Below are 19,167 nucleotides of genomic sequence, written 5' to 3'. Positions count from 1 at the left end.
CCCTCAGAAAGTGTGCACCGGCCCCATCATCACCAAAATACACAATGAATGAGTCATCAACCAAAGTATTGCAGACATGACAGGCGACAGGTGGACGGTTCTTTGCCATATATTCTGTATTCTATTTATGCAATGGAACATTTTATTCACTTCTTCTCAGTATCTCTCTTTCTCATAGTTGCTATCACACCAGCGGATCTGATCTGTCTGTCTACCTGCCTGTCTGCATCACATCACAGAAGCAGGCTCCAGAGTAACAGGTCTGCCAGCAGGCTTGTAAGGCCCTATAGACACCGGGCGACACGATTGAAGGTGACTGAACGGCCATGGAGTGCACGGGGTTCTCTTGTCATTTAAAATATTTAATCACAGATGAATGGCGTTGCAAATGCCTGCCGCAAACACACGGCAACGTAGTCGGATGCAAAGTGAACTGGACAATCACGAAAAAATACAGTTCACAACACAGGCCCGCACACCAGGGAATTGACTGAATGTTTTATTTTTTGGTTAAGCTCACGTGAGAACATGTGTCTATTTTGATTGCCATTCACACCTGTGATTCAAATTTCAAATTCCAGCAGGTAATAGCCAGTAAATGGCCACTCGTGAAAATTTGTGGAAAAACTCTGCATGTTTAAACTTCTGATATTTTGATTGGTTTCTGCTAGTGAATGAAATCCACCCAGCCACTCAAAACACAATCAGGCTGTGTTTGCCTGGTCTACATTGAGTCAGTGGAAGAAAAAAAGTTCCCTAAAGGGCGGCTGTGTGTTTTGTAACTTTCAGCCTTTGGAGGGGGAACACATGCAAAGTACATATAAGTATTAATAGCAATGTATTCAAACATTTGTTTCTCTTTGCAGGATGAAGACAATACAGTACAATACAGTACAATTTTATTTTTAATGCAACTCTCATTTTCTCAGTTGTGGCTATATTAAAACATCACCATAGAGTTGTGTGCAAAATAAAAGCTTTGACAATTTCACAGATTTTATTTATTTTGTTTATTATTTTATTTTATTATTTATATTTACACTGGGGAGTGGAAGCTATTTAATCTTGTTGTATACTGAGTACAATAACATTAAAGGGAATTCTGATTCTGATTCTGATTTAGAGCAGGGTCATAAATGCCCAACCTGCTTGAAAGCTTGTAGCGGAACGTTTGTTATTTGTTTAAAGGGGAAGACATTATTGAAGGACCGGCTTGGTCGGCTGTTTATTTCCGGTAAAGACGGAAGTAGACTCAAGGGGCCTGTGTAGGTGACCGAATGGCAGATAGCTGAAGCATTTTGAAAAATTATCCCATTAAATACAATCCGGCTGAACAATTTAAACTGTATACTCTATTGAGGAAAACATGGGTGCTCACCTGGTCCGACGGTACATCACCGAGACTGACACCGAACCAGACCCGGCGAAGAAATTCGAGTTCGACCCCCAGTTTGGCTTTCCTGAGAGGAAAGAGCGAGGTTTGCACTAATGACATTTTCGACTTTATTGTGTTGGATGATTGCATTTGTATATTTCGCTTGGTGGTGTCATAAATTCAATTTGAGCACGTATAGACGTAATCTCGCGATAGCTTGTCAGATATGACTGTGTAGTTCGGAGCAGCTTCAAGCCATATCTTGACATTTATCGTAATATAGCGGAAGTTGCATTTTAGAAAATTGATTACTCTCGTTCCAATCTTTACCAGGAGGGCGAGATTTAAGATATATAGGCTGAACTAAAGGATGACAATAACCGGGCTGCGGAATCCAGCCTGTTGTCCAGCGCCTAATTACAAAATAGGCGCAATCTCGTCGTATTTTTTGCAATTCTTCAATCAGCCTCCTTCGCCACCCCAAAACATGGATGTTAGGTACAGCTTTGAATTTCGGCGTGAAAGGTTGCATGTTTTTTGTGATTGGCATGGCGATTATGATGTAACTCGACTTTCTCCCCAAATCATCTGCGATAGGCTCCAGCTACCTTTAGGACAGCTCCATTGAAAATCGATATACTCTATTTAAAAAAGTGTCATTGCTGACAAATGATTCTATGATGCAAAACAAGGGACTACAATCCTCGTATTGCATTAGCAATTCGTAAATGTGTCAACGAGCATTAGAATCCTTGAATTCATTCATTTCCACACTTTCATCTCAACCAAAACATTTCACATCATGAACAGTTTAACTCGCTCGTACTTTACTTCTACATTAATAGAAGATTGATGGTGTGTGTGTCCCTTGCTCGTACATTACTTCTACATTAATAGAAGATTGATGGTGTGTGTGTCCCTTGTAGAGATGGTTGCAACCCAGGCGCAGATGAATTTGGCCCAGCTGCCTTTGGAGCAGAGGGACTATTGTGCTCATCACCTCCTGAAGCTCATGAAGTGCAAAAGGGACAACTGGCCTAACTTCCTTGCCTGCAAACATGAGAGACATGACTGGGACTACTGTGAACATCAGGAGTGAGTGTTTCAATTAAGAGTTGCCGTTTTGTCAGCAGTCGCCCTCGCTTGATCAAATATATTTTACACAATGTGGAAAAGTTTGATATGGTGTAGTTTTTCCATTTATTTTTTGCCAATGCTGACATTTGAAACAAAATCAGTTCTAATGACACACATATTCTGTATTTGCAGAAGATCAAGGATTTTATGTACTTAATGTGTTTTTTTCTCTAGCTATGTGATGCGGATGAAGGAGTACGAAAGGGAGAGGAGGCTTCAGATGAGGAAGAAGAGAATTGAGGCCCAGGCTGAAGCTGCATAATGAAGCACTTCTGTTCCCTCATCTCTGTATATAACTTACACTGTTCACATTAAACAGTGCTGCTTAATTATCAGTCTTTGCTTTTTTTGGGTTGGGGGGTTATACCTGTAAAATGTTTTTTTTTTTTTTTTTGTAAAATTACATTATTCTCATAAATAATTTTTTCCCTCATCAGTCCCCAGTACTGATTTGTAGCAAAACATTGTGCTGCTTTTCTGTTTCATGACAAGAATATCCTTAATTATGCCAAATGGTTTCTAGCACTGCAAATTCCAGACAAAAACCGTAAAAACAAAACCAGCCACAGATTCGGTTCCTTTTTATTAATAAATTACTTTTTCAGATGAATGGATGTGAACAACAATTTATATATTTCTGAACAGCAAAACATAAACCAGACTTCTATGAGCTGTATTGCATATGCCAGTGAACACACGCTCGTTTGGGGGGGTCAGAACATCTCCGGGGTGTAAAATAATTCACAGATCCAGGCAAAATTGGTTGAAACAAAGATAGTGATGGGTTAAACATTTAAGAATACAGTGATCAAGCATGAAAGCAGCACGCAGGCATGCTTTCAGTCAATGTAGTTCCAGTGTAGAAGTTGGTAACGAAACAAAGGCAGAAGACGCTCTTTGAGTCTGTGTGGAGAGGTTACTACCATCAAGCTGATTTAGATGAAGGAGCGCTCAACTACAGGACAAAGGGCAAAATGGGTGATCGAAGAGGAGGGTAATCCCGGAATTCCTTCAGGTAGCTGCGATGCTTTCCCTTGGCCCACACGGTCATCTGAATGAAACCCACCAAGGTGAAAAAAGCCACAGGCAGACACTGAGTCATCAGCGTGAAGCCGAGCCAAGAGCCCAACTGCAACAAAAGGAGGAATGTGGAAATTCAGAAAATAGCTGAGCTATGCAATTTAAAATATTCTTGACTCACATTTGAGTTTAACACGATAAAGGGAAACAAAACTACCTCGTAGGTGTAGTTGGGGCAGGAGACCAGTAAGAAGATCCAGGTAAAAGGATTCTTTGTTGGGTAGGGTATCTTCCTGGTCTTGGAACCTAAATAAGAAGGCATTGAGATGATTTTTATTTTTCTGGAGATCCACAGAAAACATTTGTATATCTACCTTCCATAATATTTTATTATACTGTAATTTTATAAAACCACCTGTTGAATATGATTTTCCAAGTAAAATTTAAGTTTAGTTGAAAATTACTTTTTAACAACAGACATTTTACCTTTCGTTTATTATATATTATAAAGAAATTTGATTTCAAAAGTTTTTTTTCCAAATACACTGAAAACACACATTTTTGAATGTTTAGAATCTTAATCAGAAATAATTGAATTCTAGTTGATCACATTGTCATTAATTAAAAATGAGTCATCTAATGATTAAAGAGTTCATTACATAATGTACCTTTTTAATTAATCTACCAATGTATTCATCAATATTTAGCCAGAATAGTGCCAGTCAAATATCCACAAACATTTATTTTACAAAGATGGCATCCCTAAAAACAAGCCCACCTACAAAAATATTCAGTCCAGCCAAGTTGTCACATTCAAATTGCTCTTTGAAATGATCACTTTTGCTGAATAGTCATGTGGGGTAACAGTGTGCATACCTGGCGGACGGAGGTTGCGGAGCGCGATGTGGATGGAAAAGTTGCCAATTTGACAGAACTGAGAAAGACAATGACACTGATCAGAAACATGTTAATCTCTGCGGATGTCATAAACTGAGCGGAAGGATTCTTACCAGGAATAAGATGAGGGCCAATCTGATCTGTTGCTCACCATAAACTGTAACAATGAAGTTGAAAGGAGACATTTATGAACAAGAGAGTATTACTGTACGTGCCGTACATTGTGTGCACACTCACTTGGTGGTGTATATAGTGGGTGGTTGATGTAATAAGCCATCCATGCTGCAAAGCCCCAGTAGTATGTACAATTCTGAAAATATACACATCTTTAAAATTAGCACTAAAACGTGCCTTGGCATGGACTGGGCATCGACATCACATGATAAGAGGACTGCTCAAATGGTCTTCAGTAGTGATGGGAAAATGAAGCTTCAAGATGTTTCATGAACCAGTTGTTGTATTTTTTGACTACTCTAGATGGCGCTGTTGGTTTAAATAAAGGATTTAAAAAATGGTTAGTGTGGTTTCAGCCCAATGTTGAACAGAGAGTGCCATCTACAGGAGTCCAAGAATACTACAACTGGTTCATGAAGCACATTTGAAGCTTCATTTACCCATCACTAGTCATCAGAATCAGAAATCAGTCTCACCTTGAAGATGTTGCGTAGTGGCATGGTACCGTGAGAGAAGCGATGGACAAACAGCGTCTCCAGCAGTCTCTTGACGTAGTGGAAAGAGTGGCACATGCAGGCCAGACTGGGAAAAGCAAAAGATCAGGATGAGCGGCTTCTTAAAAAGCAAATGTAGGCTCATGGCCTTTGCAAAGCTTCACTCGTTCATGTTGTCTGAGCGCGAGTCGTTCAATTTCTTTAATGGAACAGAAAAGCTAAATGTGTCACTGTGAGTGATGTTTTCAGAGACACTTAACTGTACGACCCAATGTTTACTGGTGGTGAAATCATATTTGGGAGCGTAGATGAAGGGGACCCTGAAGTAGAACATCAGGTAGATGACAAGCGGTCCGGTGTACTCCGTCAGGAATACCTGAAAGTCACACAAAGTCACATGATTAAAGTGGATTTACGACCAACTAAGCATGTACAACAAACTCAAGTACATACACCAAGAGCTTCCTTCAAAAAGTAAATATTTACTGGTGATTGACACTGTCAGATAGTGATGGGTAAATGAAGCTTCAAATCTGCTTCATGAACCAGTTGTAGTATTTTTGGACTCCTGTAGAGGGCGCTCTCTGTTCAACATTGGGCTGGAATCACACTGACTTGCCATTTTTTGAAGCCCTTTATTTAAACCAACAGTGCCACCTAGAGGAGTCCAAAAAATACAACAACTGGTTCATGAAACATCTTGAAGCTTCATTTTCCCATCACCACTGTCAGAGAGATATTAATTGAACATGCCGGTTGTAAGTTTTTTTTCCCATTTTTGTGATGTTGACATTTTTTTACTATTGTGTCATGCGTACAATATTATGTAGTCCCCGCCTGCACGAATTTATAAGACATCAAACAATCAGGATGATCCGGCACCAGCACCGAAAACAACAACAGCAACAGAAATTTACGTAAAAAACAGTCTTTCGTCTTATTTTCCAAGCTTTAGATATAACATTTGCAATTGTGACATCAAAATCAAAAAGCCGTGTGTTTGTGGGCGTGTGTTGGCGTGTGTGTGTGTGTGTGTGTGTGGCAGAACCTGTACTTACCGTGACCCAGCTGATTTGAGCACCCAGGTCTCGGAAGTAAAAAGTTGCTGTGGTTCCCACAGGAAGCTGCTGCAGAACGTCCTCATCCTTAAGTGATTTCCCCTCTGAAACACACACACTTGTACTGAAAACACACTCGGAGAGTGCCTCAGCTAATTAGAAGATGATTTTTAAGTGAGAATCTAAAAGGTCATGCCCTGTTCAAGTCACAGTTGTTTGAAGGTTGATAATGACGAGAACGTTTTTCACATTATACTTTATGTCCGTGTCAGTGGGCCCCCGCATATTCACTGTAATTGTAAATTCGCCTATTTCCAGATTTTAGTTTGTAATCTATCAAAAAAAGACTTTCTTTTAGTTGCATGAAAAAAAATACTATCTCCATTCGAGTGTGTTTAACATTTATTGTATTAGCATTTCCTCAATTGAGACGACAAACCGTCAGCCGTAACCCGGCCAAAAAAAACAAAAAACAATCCAACTTGTAGTCACATCCCCGCGATAAATAGGAGTTTACTGAAGACTTCATTGATTATGAGATTCCTTTCATGAAACCACAAACAACTTACTGGGGTCGAGGCGAATGGACTGTCGGGCTGGGTACCACTGAGGATCTAAAAGAGACAGACAGTGTGAACATGTGCTCCGCTATTAATTACGATGTATGAGGCAATAGCGAGAACACTCACGGCTCTTGTGGAACATAGACTTTATCTCCCCAATGGTGGCATTTGGTTCCACCTACAAATAACAACATGACAAATAAATTGACGTATACATACAGACGAACAGACAACGACCCAGTTTTCCATTCATGACAGTGATTAGCGGTAAATTTAGCTCTGGCGGTGCCCACACTCTGTGGATGTGAGCAATCCAACAGCTGGTATTCGGGTTTCAAGGGTCCTACGCCCACGGCCAAAACACACGGCATCGTGGTAGGCTGCGAGCAAGCGGCTGTCTGAACTCAAAATCTTAGCGCACACACCAAATGTTGATGACTTCACAGTACATGAACTAATGGCTGTACAGTGAACTGAAATTGGCATTGTCCTAAAAAAAATAAATAAAAAAATCCATACATATTTTTTGTTAATTTTTAATTAATACATTTGGAGTAAGGTTATTACAGTTAACGGGGAAAAAATAAAAAATTAAACAACACTTTGATGAACAAAATAAGATCAAATCAAAAGGTGTTTTTTTTTTTTTGAGAAATGATAACTAACTGAAGCTGTTGTCTCACCCTGAGTCGTCACATTCTTCCCATTTATCCAAAAGAATAATTCAATTAATTCCCCAAATTAGTCTAGCACTCTATACTGTCTTGGCATCGGCATGGGACCAGCTCACAAAGTATCAATTAATCAGTCTGAGTTGCGTACAATGCAATTAAACATACTTTGTGTCGTATTTAAAAAAAAAACACAAAAAAACCACAGGCAGCACGTTGGATGACTGGTTAGCACGTTGCCCACACAGTGTAGAGGTCGTGGGTTCGATTCCGGCCTTCCTGTGTGGAGTTTGCATGTTCCCCCCATGCCTGCGTGGGTTTCCTCCGGGTACTCCGGCTGCCTCCCACATTCCCAAAAACATGCATGGCAGGTTGATTGGACGCTCTGGCATGGTACGATAGTGAGTGCGTGCGGTCGTCCGTCTTTGTGTGCCCTGCGATTGGCTGGCAACCTGTTCAGGGTGTCCCCCCGCCTACTGCCCGATGTCAGCTCGGATAGGCTCCAGCACGCCCGCGACGATCGTGAGGAGAAGCGGTACAGATGATGGATGGATACAAATAAAATACATTTCCCATGAATGGAAAGCATAACTTATTTGACAGTGACGCGTTTTGTTTTTCCATGTATGCTAAACTTGCCGAGCCATCTCGTTAATAGACGGTTTGTATTAAACTGGTGCAACTGACGATCTAGTGGATATCAACTCTGTGGCCAGACCACCAAGTAGGCAGAGTTGGGTCACGTGTGAAAGTCTGGGTTTACAGTTGCACACTCTGACAACTGAGGCAGCTTCACTGTGCTCTAGAAAAGGTTTGACTGACTGACAGCGAGATATTTTTACATTACAAAAAAAAAAAAAACAGTTGTACCATTTGTGTGCAAAAAAAAAAAAACATTCACACTGCAATGCTATGTAAATAATTCTTTCCGCAAAGTGTAACATGGGTGTTTGTGACAATACTAAAAAGATGTTGTCGCTCACCTTGTCCAGGAAGCAGAGCTTGTCCTTGGTCTTGGCATCAAGTATCTCCACCTCAAAGAAAACAACAGCCTTTTTAGCTTTTTTAGCAGGTTTCCGTTTAACCGGTGCGGGGGCCAGTACAGGTGCAGCCGCTACCCCGTTATTTGGCTTTTTACCAATGGCAGCCTCAAGCGCGAGGGCATCCATGTCAACGGTCCACCTCCTGGACTCACTTTATTTCTTTCTCCCCACCACCCGAGTGTCAGACCCAGAACCACTGCGAGCCCAAGAGGAGAGTTGCTGCACTCAGCTGTGGAAATAAATCTGTCTCCCCCATGCTTGGTGCTTTGACAGCCCCTCCCTCTTCCTCCTCTACCCCATCCAACGACACCGAACCCTCCCTTACTGGCTGCCCCCGTCTCGTTCCTTCACTTCTGGCCAATTGCTTATTTTAACTGCCAATCAACCCCTCGAGAGTGGACACATGTGTGCGCATAGATTCAGAATGGCCATCTGCAAACATGGCGTGGACGGAAACTTCTCGAGCAGGCACATGATTATGGAGTTGATTTGATTAACGCAATGTTGACCACCGCCGCCGTCGATCTTACCATTAAAAGCACTCTGACACCGCTCAGTTTGGTCGACAGCTAAGTTGTCAGAAGGGAGAGTGGTGTTATGACAACCAACACCGTTCGACCCCGTCTCCTCCTCTCCCTGCAGCTAAATATAAAATCTACTGCTAACTCTGCACAACCCTCTTGCCACTGATCCCCCCCCCCTCCATATGTCTATGTGGTGATGTCATTGGATTGGCACTGTCATTTGTGTCTAAAAAACACCTGATTTCTTCAACAGGTTCTGTTGCTTAACTGGTAGCGTCAATCCCTCTTTTGCCGTCTTCCAGTCACACACAGACGAAGTTGCCCCTTTCTGCCACCTAAGGGTGATAATACCAGAGATTCTCCTGGCTAAGTTAGGGCATTCCCCTCGGTGAAGCCCACCCATGCCTCTCCAACCCTCTGACGATCAACAGTTGCTCATACAACGTGGCGCTTCAGCTCAGACGCGTTTACCGTCGGACATAAACTTGTCAATGGATGTCGGATTTTAATGTGCCGCCAACGTATTGTCACATCACTCGCAAGCTCGCAAGTCAAGGTTAGGAGAAATAAAATATGGAGCATCGCATAGAGTTTGCATGATGACTGTGATCTTTGTAGAATGTTCTTTAAAAAGACAAAATATCAAACATGCAATTCAAAGGCCTCTAAAATCTCAAACAAATAGATTAAATTGAAAAAAAAAGAAAAAAAACATTGAAGATGAAAGTACATGCGTTATTAGATTGCCCACACCGCTCTTCTCATAGAAAATGTGTGCGACTGAAGGTGAGTTATAACGATCTTATTGGTGGATATTCCCAACTAAAACTTGACACCCAATTAGAGGTAGGCTTCCGATGTGATATCTTGAAAAAAATAATGAATTTATACTGTTTTACTCTAATTTGAAGCCATTTTTGACCATTTTTTTATAGAACATTTTTTTTTCAAAGACAAAAAAAATATTTCAATTTCTTTCAGATAACATTATCCAATTTTCAAAATTCTTGATACGCTGCAATCAGGTTTAAATGGCCATTCCAACCCGGCTTTTTTGACAGTTTGTCATATTACTTGAAATTGCTCATTTGACGAATGATGGTCGATAGGATCAACTGCATATTGAGGAAAAGCATTTATAACAACAGCAGGAGTGGCATATGGCCCCATGATACTGTTCTCCAAGCCAAGCATCCAAGCATACCCATGGCCACTTTATACCCCTCACGCCCTCTCATCCTTGTCTATATAAAGGCGCAAGCTAATAGCAACAGTCTGTCAGCCTAAGGCACGATGAAGTGAATAGTATTGACTTCAACAGCTCTTGGTACGGTGCACACAAGCAACGATTGACTCATTTGCCAGAACCCTCGGCAAGGTAAGATCCTGATTAAATTATTATTGTTTAAATCGTGTGACCCATTTTATGAGTTTAGGCAACCCACTAGACAGAGTTGATCGATAGTGTAAGATCGAGAAGTAGAGATTATGTAGCCCTGCAGCGCAGTCCGGGGTACATTTTACAAAATAAGAATCCATGGAATTAAAACAAAAATAATAATTGGCATAACTGGCTCGTATTTGGTGGAACATGTGGAATTGATTGTTGTTGGTCTAATATATTGAGTCGAAATGGAGTGTATTAATTAGGTTCTGCTCAAAATGACAAGTCGAAATGGAGTGTATTAATTAGGTTCTGCTCAAAATGACAATGGGATTAAAACAGTAAAGGGAAAGATTCAAAATAAAATATTTGAAACAATTTATGACTCTTATTTTCTTGCTTAGGTGTTTAAGAAAGGATGGCTGAGTGGTCTAAGGCGCCGCGTTCAGGACCCAGTCTCCCCAGGAGGCCTGGGTTCGAATCTCGAATTTCCCCATTGTGGGACTAATAAAGGGAATATTATTATTATTATTAAGAAAAGTCTACACCGCTTGTTTTACAGAAAAAGCGATGGGCGATTGAAGTGAAATATGGTTTATTAATGTTGTTTTACCACATAAATGCTGCATAATAACCATTTTATACCTATATGCACGCGTTAGTAGATGTATGTGTTTATGTGTTATGAGAATTTGCGCAGGCTGTGTCTATATGTTGTGAGAATTTGCACAGGCTGCATCTATGTGTTATGAGAATTTGCACAGGCTACATCTATGTGTTATGAGAATTTGCACAGGTTGTATCTATGTGTTATGAGAACGGGAATAATTGGAAAGAATTCGTACAGGGCCTAAGCACCAGGAATGTCTGACTCATGTGAAAAGGTACAGTCGATAACGAAAAGGGAGTGAGGATTAGCAGAGGCCAAAGTTGTGCGAAGGGCCATGCGAACCATCAAAGCGCACTCGAACGGGAGGGGTTGGGGTGCGATATTGGCTATAAGAATGTGACGAAGGCAAAACGAAAGTAGAGTCGGCTGAGGGTTTTACGCGCGGACGCCCAGCATCGTATTTTTTGCTCGCATTACTGAGGACGCCGGGGCTCTCCGTCCTTCCAGCACACGGTAATGAGATTTATGTCTTGCATGTAATCTATGAGCTGAAATACAATTGTTGCTTGCTTGCTTGCTTGTACACTTTATACTGTGGGTTAAATAAAATGTGCCGCTTGTTTAACGCAGTGAAGTGTTTGTTGTCCATGTAAGTCGCCGACGATCCGCGATCCTGAAGTTAATAATAAGTCATAGCAATTGATCTGAGTTGTGACTATTATATTATTTGATACTGTAATTGATTGTAAGCAGTGTCTACTCAAGGGCTCACGCTTGTCTGATTGGACATAACAGACAGCTTAACCCATTGTAGCCTGACGATTGGGTATCAGTCTCGCTACTAGTCACTCTTATTGATGCTGTAATTGATCATAAGCAGTATCAGGAATTGTTTCAAAACATTTTTGGCGTTGTCGGCAGGATCTCGGGAAAACTGCGACTTGGACATGGCTTGTTGTTTGAGTAAGAGTAAAACTTTGGATGAACCCGAGGGGGGTTTTGCTGACTGCGTCTCGGGAGTGCCGGGGTGGGACAGTCGTGAGTTTAGAGGACCCGAAGGGGGTTTTGCTGACTGCGTCTCGGGAGTGCCGGGGTGGGACAGTCGTGCTGACTGCGTCTCGGGAGTGCCGGGGTGGGACAGTCGTGCTGACTGCGTCTCGGGAGTGCCGGGGTGGGACAGTCGTGAGTTTAGAGGACCCGAAGGGGGGTTTGCTGACTGCGTCTCGGGAGTGCCGGGGTGGGACAGTCGTGCTGACTGCGTCTCGGGAGTGCCGGGGTGGGACAGTCGTGCTGACTGCGTCTCGGGAGTGCCGGGGTGGGACAGTCGTGAGTTTAGAGGACCCGAAGGGGGGTTTGTTGACTGCGTCTCGGGAGTGCCGGGGTGGGACAGTCGTGCTGACTGCGTCTCGGGAGTGCCGGGGTGGGACAGTCGTGCTGACTGCGTCTCGGGAGTGCCGGGGTGGGACAGTCATGAGTTTAGAGAAATTGGGAAATTGTTGACGCGGAATGGGGGACGCCCTGGTCCGTGGGTTAACATGCCAGTGGGGGCCAGCCCGACGTCAGTTAAGGATTTACTGACTCAGGTGGTGGTCTGTAAAAGAGCGCCTTTGGGGGGTGTGCGGAAGATGATGTGGATTTGTGCAGAAGCATGGCGGGAGAAGAATAAGGCGTTAGACGCTGCTCTCCTCGCTGGTGCGCGTAAAGATCAAGAAATTCTAATGCAGAACAATAAGATCGAAGAACTAGAGAAGGAAATATCTAGATTAAATTCTGTGTTGGAAAAAACAATTGTGCATATTTCCAAGAAAGCACGAGCTAACCAGCGGAAAACTGATCGCCGCGTTGAAACGCAACAAATACGGGCGTTTACGAGAGATCTTGCGGGCGAATGGGAGCCGGAGGGCTGGGAAGGAGATATATGGGGGGATGGTGACGTTGAAGTAACAGCCCCTGCCACCGGGCAGTCCCTCTATCCAAAATTATCACATTTGCAAATAAAACCGATAGCACGCAGGCGTGAAGAGCAAAATGTGGTATTGCCTATTGTGGATGTCGAGCGGGATGCTAATGGGGTTGTCGTAGTGGACGCTGAAGGAAACCCCATTGTGCGGAGACAGGAGTTTCCTGAACCCGCACCGCGAGTAACTGTAACTAAGGAAGATTATTCACAGGACGAAATCACACAAATTTCCACCAAATATAAACAGCGTGGTGGGGAGCCCACTGACTCATGGATCAGACGTCTGTACGAGGAAGGTGCAGATGCAATTGGGCTGGATCAGGGGGACAGACGCGCTATGTGGAGAGCGTTAATAGACGCGGGAGTCCCTCATTCGGAGATTGATGGACAATCAAACGAGTTTTTGATGGCCAGGTGCAGACAAAGAGGACTTAAAGTTAATTGTTTGCGCTTTGAAGAACGATCCGGTCGTTCTGAACTTGCAGAATTGGCAGGACTGCTTAAAGATATGATAAAACCAGCTGTGCCCTCTGCCCCTCCCGTGGAGGGGAACAGAGAGGAATGTTTGGAAAGCAGCAGTGAGGATGAAAGGTATGTTGCAGCCGTTCGAAGAAAAAAAAAGAAAAAAAAAAGGCAAGAGGTCTCAAGTCTTTGATCTCTTAGGATAGGATGAAGGTCAAGCCTTTGTTGCCAGCCAGTCAAAATTGTCAGAACGATGGAGTGTCGGTGATATTCGACCCCATGTAAAGCTAGCAATTTATTGGAATAATTCGGTTCAATGTGTTTTGGCACTGGTTGACACAGGGGCGGAGGCCTCGTTGATTCAAGGAAATCCCAACAAAATGAAGGGCACCCTAGTCCCGGTACAAGGAATAGGGGGGCAAATTATAAATGGAAAGGCAGTAACTTTGCCTTTGAAAATTGGACACATGCCAATTCGGAAATATGAAGTGGTGGTTACACCCATCGCAGAATGGATAATTGGAATGGACATACTGGCTGGAATGACCTTTCACCTGAAAGGGCAGTAAAATCGCCCAGTTGGTAATAAAACCGTGCAATATGACAACAGTTCAGGAAATTCCTAAACCAGTGATAAGATCTGGGCGAGGCTCAGGGGGCTTTGGCTCAACCGACAGGGCCGGAGCTAAGGTTTGGGTAAAACAAAACTCAGGGCCCCCCCGGGCTGCTGAGATAATTGCACAAGGAGACGACGCTACAGTGAGCGTCTTATTTGAAGGAGAAGAAAAATGTGTTATTTACGTGAAAACTAATCTGTGCCTTTCAATTGTAGGAACTAACTGTGTTCATTACAGCCGGTGTGAATGACGTGGTGGGAGTTGCTTGTGGGACGGGCTGGCAACGGATCAAGACGCCATGGCCGTCATCGAAGTCCGGTACGGTGGTGGTGTCGGCTGCTTGGTCATCCTCTTCCTTGTCCTTGGTGCCATGGTCCAACTCTCCTGGGAGCAAACGACCGGACGCCTTCTGTACCCCCGAATGCAGGGCCCGCTGTCATGGAATCTGACCGGCAGTGAGAGGGTCAAGGGGGTCAACGTGACCCAGGATGGAGTGACGTGTCCGGGGGGCGGGCTGTGTGCGGTGGCCAACCTCACCGCTGATGCAGTATTCTGGAGTCCTGGAAAAGAATCAACCCAATGGCTGTTTCGTAACGGAACTAGAATCTGGATCAAGTCCAGGGTGGAGCTGTGCGCAGTGAAACCAGGTACGATGGAAGGAGATGTCAAGAGCTTTTGGTTCAGAGCAGAGTGTGATCCGACCCGTCAAGGAAAGAACTGGACCAAATGACTCATCCCAGAGAAGGGGAGAGGCGTTAGTAAAGCGACCCCCCCCCCACACACACATTACAAACACCCAGCTGGTACCTATAATTGATACATGTACACCCTTGGCACAATCAGCAATAACTACGAAAATGTATTGTATTTCCTGTTTTTCCCACGTGTGTTCGAAAGAAGAGAGAGTGTTAACACGACACCTTATTGGGGGGAACCGGAACGTTATTGGGGGTATCTAACACCATTGATAATGAAGTGACACGCTATAAATTAGCTGGGACCGGACAGGGAACTCATGATGCCCTACTAAAAGTAGGAATGTGGCTTCCTAATTCAATAGTGGGACAAAACGAAAATGCTAAACTGTGGCAAAATGTATTTAAATGGGAATTAAATATGTGGAACGCCACTAGTGAAGTGTTAACCAATGTAACTAAACAGCTAAATTGGACCACATGTAGCATACAAAACCTACATGCGCAGACGCAAAAAGAGCGTTTCGTACGAGTAATGACTACAGGAAATTACCAGGAGTGGCGTAGTGTCTGGAATATATCCTCTGAGTTGTGGTGAACCCAAACACAAACCAGACCTTTAATACCGATCTTTGCGAAAACACTGATAAAGGACTAGCTTGTAAATTGCATCATGAATTTGTTAATCCTTGCTTAACCAACGTAAACTTCACCTTGTGCGATTGGTCGAGGGAACCTAGTAGGGACATTTTGTGGCAGGTGGGGCCGCATACCTCAGTGGGGAAACGGGACGTATTGGTTGACAAATTACACAGTTGCTAGCCGGTTTATGGCTGTACAATGGGAAGTGCTACGCACACCATGGCAAATCTCTTTGGAGCGTTTCAAATGCGCATTGGAACGATCCACTGAGGTAAAGAAATTGATAAAGTCACATGCGTCCAATGTTTCCCAACTGATGGTATCGACATTGCATGCTGCTAAAATCATTCAGCAACAGTCTGCTCATCATTGGTGGGACATATTTTCAGGCTTGTCACAAACTGCTAGGGCAACGTTGCTTCCACCAATGATTTTGGTTTTAATAGCTATCGCTTTGACTACGCTATGCAATATTGGAATTTGTGTTTATGTTCGACGAATTCGATTAGAAGTAGAAAAAGAAATATATCATTGCATGGAACCATGAGAATAAAAATTGAAACTGTCAATTCTTGGTATAACCGTTATGTGTGTGAACTAACTTTAAATTTAGAAGAAGAAGGGCATATCTTTGAATATGTCCGCCGGATTGGAAATGAATATACCAGGCGAGAAATCCATTGTACCACGCACATAGACATGTTGACTCATGTGGTGGTAAATGTTTTACAGGATCATTGGTTTTGCTTTGCTCACTCATATAATGTACCATGGTTTCAGTGGATATTGGATAATTGGGAACAACACGTTAACGGGTTAATAAATTAGTGGAACCTGTTTGCATCAATTGGTGGTAAAACACCAGGAGTGGAATGAAGTGAAATATGGTTTATTAATGTTGTTTTACCACATAAATGCTGCATAATAACCATTTTATACCTATATGCACGCGTTAGTAGATGTATGTGTTTATGTGTTATGAGAATTTGCGCAGGCTGTGTCTATATGTTGTGAGAATTTGCACAGGCTGCATCTATGTGTTATGAGAATTTGCACAGGCTACATCTATGTGTTATGAGAATTTGCACAGGTTGTATCTATGTGTTATGAGAACGGGAATAATTGGAAAGAATTCGTACAGGGCCTAAGCACCAGGAATGTCTGACTCATGTGAAAAGGTACAGTCGATAACGAAAAGGGAGTGAGGATTAGCAGAGGCCAAAGTTGTGCGAAGGGCCATGCGAACCATCAAAGCGCACTCGAACGGGAGGGGTTGGGGTGCGATATTGGCTATAAGAATGTGACGAAGGCAAAACGAAAGTAGAGTCGGCTGAGGGTTTTACGCGCGGACGCCCAGCATCGTATTTTTTGCTCGCATTACTGAGGACGCCGGGGCTCTCCGTCCTTCCAGCACACGGTAATGAGATTTATGTCTTGCATGTAATCTATGAGCTGAAATACAATTGTTGCTTGCTTGCTTGCTTGTACACTTTATACTGTGGGTTAAATAAAATGTGCCGCTTGTTTAACGCAGTGAAGTGTTTGTTGTCCATGTAAGTCGCCGACGATCCGCGATCCTGAAGTTAATAATAAGTCATAGCAATTGATCTGAGTTGTGACTATTATATTATTTGATACTGTAATTGATTGTAAGCAGTGTCTACTCAAGGGCTCACGCTTGTCTGATTGGACATAACAGACAGCTTAACCCATTGTAGCCTGACGATTGGGTATCAGTCTCGCTACTAGTCACTCTTATTGATGCTGTAATTGATCATAAGCAGTATCAGGAATTGTTTCAAAACAGCGATACAGATAAATTCGATACGATACAGATTACTTGGTAGACAATTTTCTTATTTGTTGTCTAGCGGAAACCTGGTATGTCCAATTATGGTCAAATTCATAATACAATAATAATATCTTGTTTAAATATCTTGTTTAACGAATACAGTGCCAATCAAAGTTAAGCATTGTTATTTTTTATGACATAACTATTACACTGGATCTCATTTGCATATGCAGGTCTATCTAATATAATTAAAGATTATTTTATACTGTGTGTTCATTGACAATAAGAATTGAAAAAAAGTGCTGCATCTGCGAGGGTTGAATTCATCGTGAGCATCGTTATGCATGTCGTTTACACATGCTCCCTTGACTTGTACTATTCATGTGCTGTTGTTACATTTCCCCCCTCAGGTTCACAAGTGCATCAATGTCAGGAGACACTGGTTGGGTCGGTTTCTGTCATTGCGCTTCAATCCTGTGTGATGGGTTTTGGGGCTCAATGAGACATTTTCTTTCCCTCTTTCGGTGCTTGCATTGATTTTGTTTGTGTTTTCCACACGATCAAGCGAATTGAATCTGGATTTGCAGAGCCACAAGTAATCTTCATTGGGCCAAGAGTAGGGACAGTTGAAACTGGACTGTCTTATCAACTGGATTATTGAGTAATAACATGACAAGGAGGGCCATGAGTCATTCCAGACAGAGAACGGTGCGTTACGCTAGTGGGCTAATCATAAATGTGTGTCTTCAGATGTTAATTTCAATTACGTATTGAAGAAACGCGATACATTAGTGTTCAAACTACGACTAACTTGTGAAAGAGAGGGTACATTCAACAATAAAACTGCTGATGTCCGCAGACGCTAAGCCACAAAGCGTCGGTCACAGCAGTCAGGCGGTGTAGATTTCCGCGTGTTGTTCTATGCTAACACTTGCATTACCAAAGATCTACATTTGACAGGGTGTTCACTGCGATACATTCACACAAAACAATCGCAACTCGTTAAACTGGTCAAATCTATGCAAGCCCCATTGTCAGTTGAATGACTCATGGTCACTACTCACCTCGTAGTGCTTCATCTTGGCAGTCCTTTTCCTTGGTATCCCAAATGATCCACACAGCAACTTCCAATCAAAGAACGAGTATCCAGAACGATCGGTGGATATTGGACGGGCTAAACAATGACTTTGAGCCAATCAGAGTTAGTGTTATACAGAGGTGTACGCCTACTGCATCCGATTCCAAGCGAATAGGACTTCAGTGAATAGAGAGGTCATTGTCGTACTGGTAACGAATGTGTATGGTTGTACTGCCTCAGAAATGAATATCTCCGGTAGAATTTGTACAATACTGGTATTTTGGGGGGATGAATACCAATAAACCCATCTCATAAATTCCTTTATTGCTATGAATCCAGATAAAAAATACATTGTTTTGTTTAAAAAATAAAATCACAATGTTATGTCTGTTCACTAATGTCTTTCTTTTTTTATAGAATGTTACACATCATTCAAATGTATAGAAACCTATGCACGTCAAGTGTTGATGCCAAAAATACACAAATACACTCACTGGTCATAACCTGGCTGGCTGGTGACCAGTCCAGGGTGTAACTCGGGAAAGGCTCCTGCTCATCTGGGACACGACAGTGAGTAAAAGTGGTACAGAAAAAGAATGGACAGTCAAGGCTTTTTTAAAGGCTATTTTTTAAATATATGCTTTTTCCTGTTTTAGGTGTCTGGGTATCAGAGCGGAGTACTATATAAACACATTGCATTGTAATCTCTACATACTATAATCATATTTTATTTAATTATTTAATGGTGCATTTATTTATTTATCCGATTTACTGATTTATATAACTCCACATTTAGTTAGTAAATGAAAGATTTAATTAATGACATTTTGATGTAATTATTTAATTGTGTATTTATTTATTTATCTGATTTAGTTAATTCCATATTTAATGAATGAAACAATTAATTAATTAATTAAAGACCATTTTAATTTTATGTATTTATTTGTTTAATAATTGCACTTCCTCCAAGT

The 19,167-nt window shown here is 42.3% G+C and overlaps 2 protein-coding genes and 1 pseudogene across 4 annotated transcripts; 2 read left to right on the top strand and 1 right to left on the bottom strand.

Annotated features, from left to right (window-relative positions):
* Positions 1-1,197: 1,197 nt before the first annotated feature.
* Positions 1,198-2,841, top strand: ndufb7 (NADH:ubiquinone oxidoreductase subunit B7). Its single transcript, XM_088302113.1, has 3 exons — positions 1,198-1,478; positions 2,302-2,470; positions 2,687-2,841. Exons 1-3 carry the CDS (start codon positions 1,367-1,369, stop codon positions 2,772-2,774), a joined length of 369 nt encoding a protein of 122 aa, XP_088158239.1. The 5' UTR covers positions 1,198-1,366; the 3' UTR covers positions 2,775-2,841.
* A 241-nt stretch (positions 2,842-3,082) lies between these two features.
* Positions 3,083-18,294, bottom strand: tecrb (trans-2,3-enoyl-CoA reductase b). 2 transcript variants are annotated; one of them, XM_088302112.1, is made up of 12 exons: positions 18,183-18,294; positions 8,373-8,423; positions 6,845-6,896; positions 6,725-6,769; positions 6,156-6,259; positions 5,358-5,473; positions 5,080-5,185; positions 4,667-4,739; positions 4,543-4,586; positions 4,409-4,466; positions 3,750-3,838; positions 3,083-3,641 (listed from the first exon to the last, which is right to left on the bottom strand). In XM_088302112.1, the coding sequence occupies exons 1-12, from the start codon at positions 18,195-18,197 to the stop codon at positions 3,468-3,470; spliced, it is 927 nt and encodes a 308-aa protein (XP_088158238.1). In that variant the 5' UTR covers positions 18,198-18,294; the 3' UTR covers positions 3,083-3,467. The 2 variants fall into 2 exon arrangements, with proteins under 2 accessions (XP_088158238.1, XP_088158236.1); XM_088302110.1 differs by lacking the exon at positions 18,183-18,294 and having other exon boundaries at positions 8,373-8,641.
* Positions 10,930-16,864, top strand: LOC148332525 (uncharacterized; annotated as a pseudogene). The gene is made up of 2 exons (XR_015844609.1): positions 10,930-11,463; positions 14,227-16,864. The product of XR_015844609.1 is annotated as an uncharacterized LOC148332525 (transcript).
* Positions 18,295-19,167: the final 873 nt, after the last annotated feature.

Source organism: Idiotropiscis lumnitzeri, chromosome 8 (genome assembly GCF_059441095.1).
Source record: "Idiotropiscis lumnitzeri isolate Australia: NSW breed Sydney's pygmy pipehorse chromosome 8, RoL_Ilum_1.0, whole genome shotgun sequence".
Taxonomy (NCBI): Eukaryota; Metazoa; Chordata; class Actinopteri; order Syngnathiformes; family Syngnathidae; genus Idiotropiscis; species Idiotropiscis lumnitzeri.
Note: the sequence above shows the minus strand (reverse complement) of the source record. Positions and strands in the feature narration are given on the sequence as shown.

Coding starts and splice junctions, on each gene's coding strand:
- tecrb (XM_088302110.1), bottom strand. CDS start 8,558: ATGGATGCCCTCGCGCTTGAGGCTGCCATTGGTAAAAAGCCAAATAAC. Junction 6,260..6,724: donor GTCCATTCGCCTCGACCCCA/GTAAGTTGTTTG, acceptor TGTGTGTTTCAG/AGGGGAAATCACTTAAGGAT. Junction 3,642..3,749: donor GCCCCAACTACACCTACGAG/GTAGTTTTGTTT, acceptor CTTTTGTTGCAG/TTGGGCTCTTGGCTCGGCTT.
- ndufb7 (XM_088302113.1), top strand. CDS start 1,367: ATGGGTGCTCACCTGGTCCGACGGTACATCACCGAGACTGACACCGAA. Junction 1,479..2,301: donor TCCTGAGAGGAAAGAGCGAG/GTTTGCACTAAT, acceptor TGTCCCTTGTAG/AGATGGTTGCAACCCAGGCG. Junction 2,471..2,686: donor GACTACTGTGAACATCAGGA/GTGAGTGTTTCA, acceptor TTTTTTCTCTAG/CTATGTGATGCGGATGAAGG.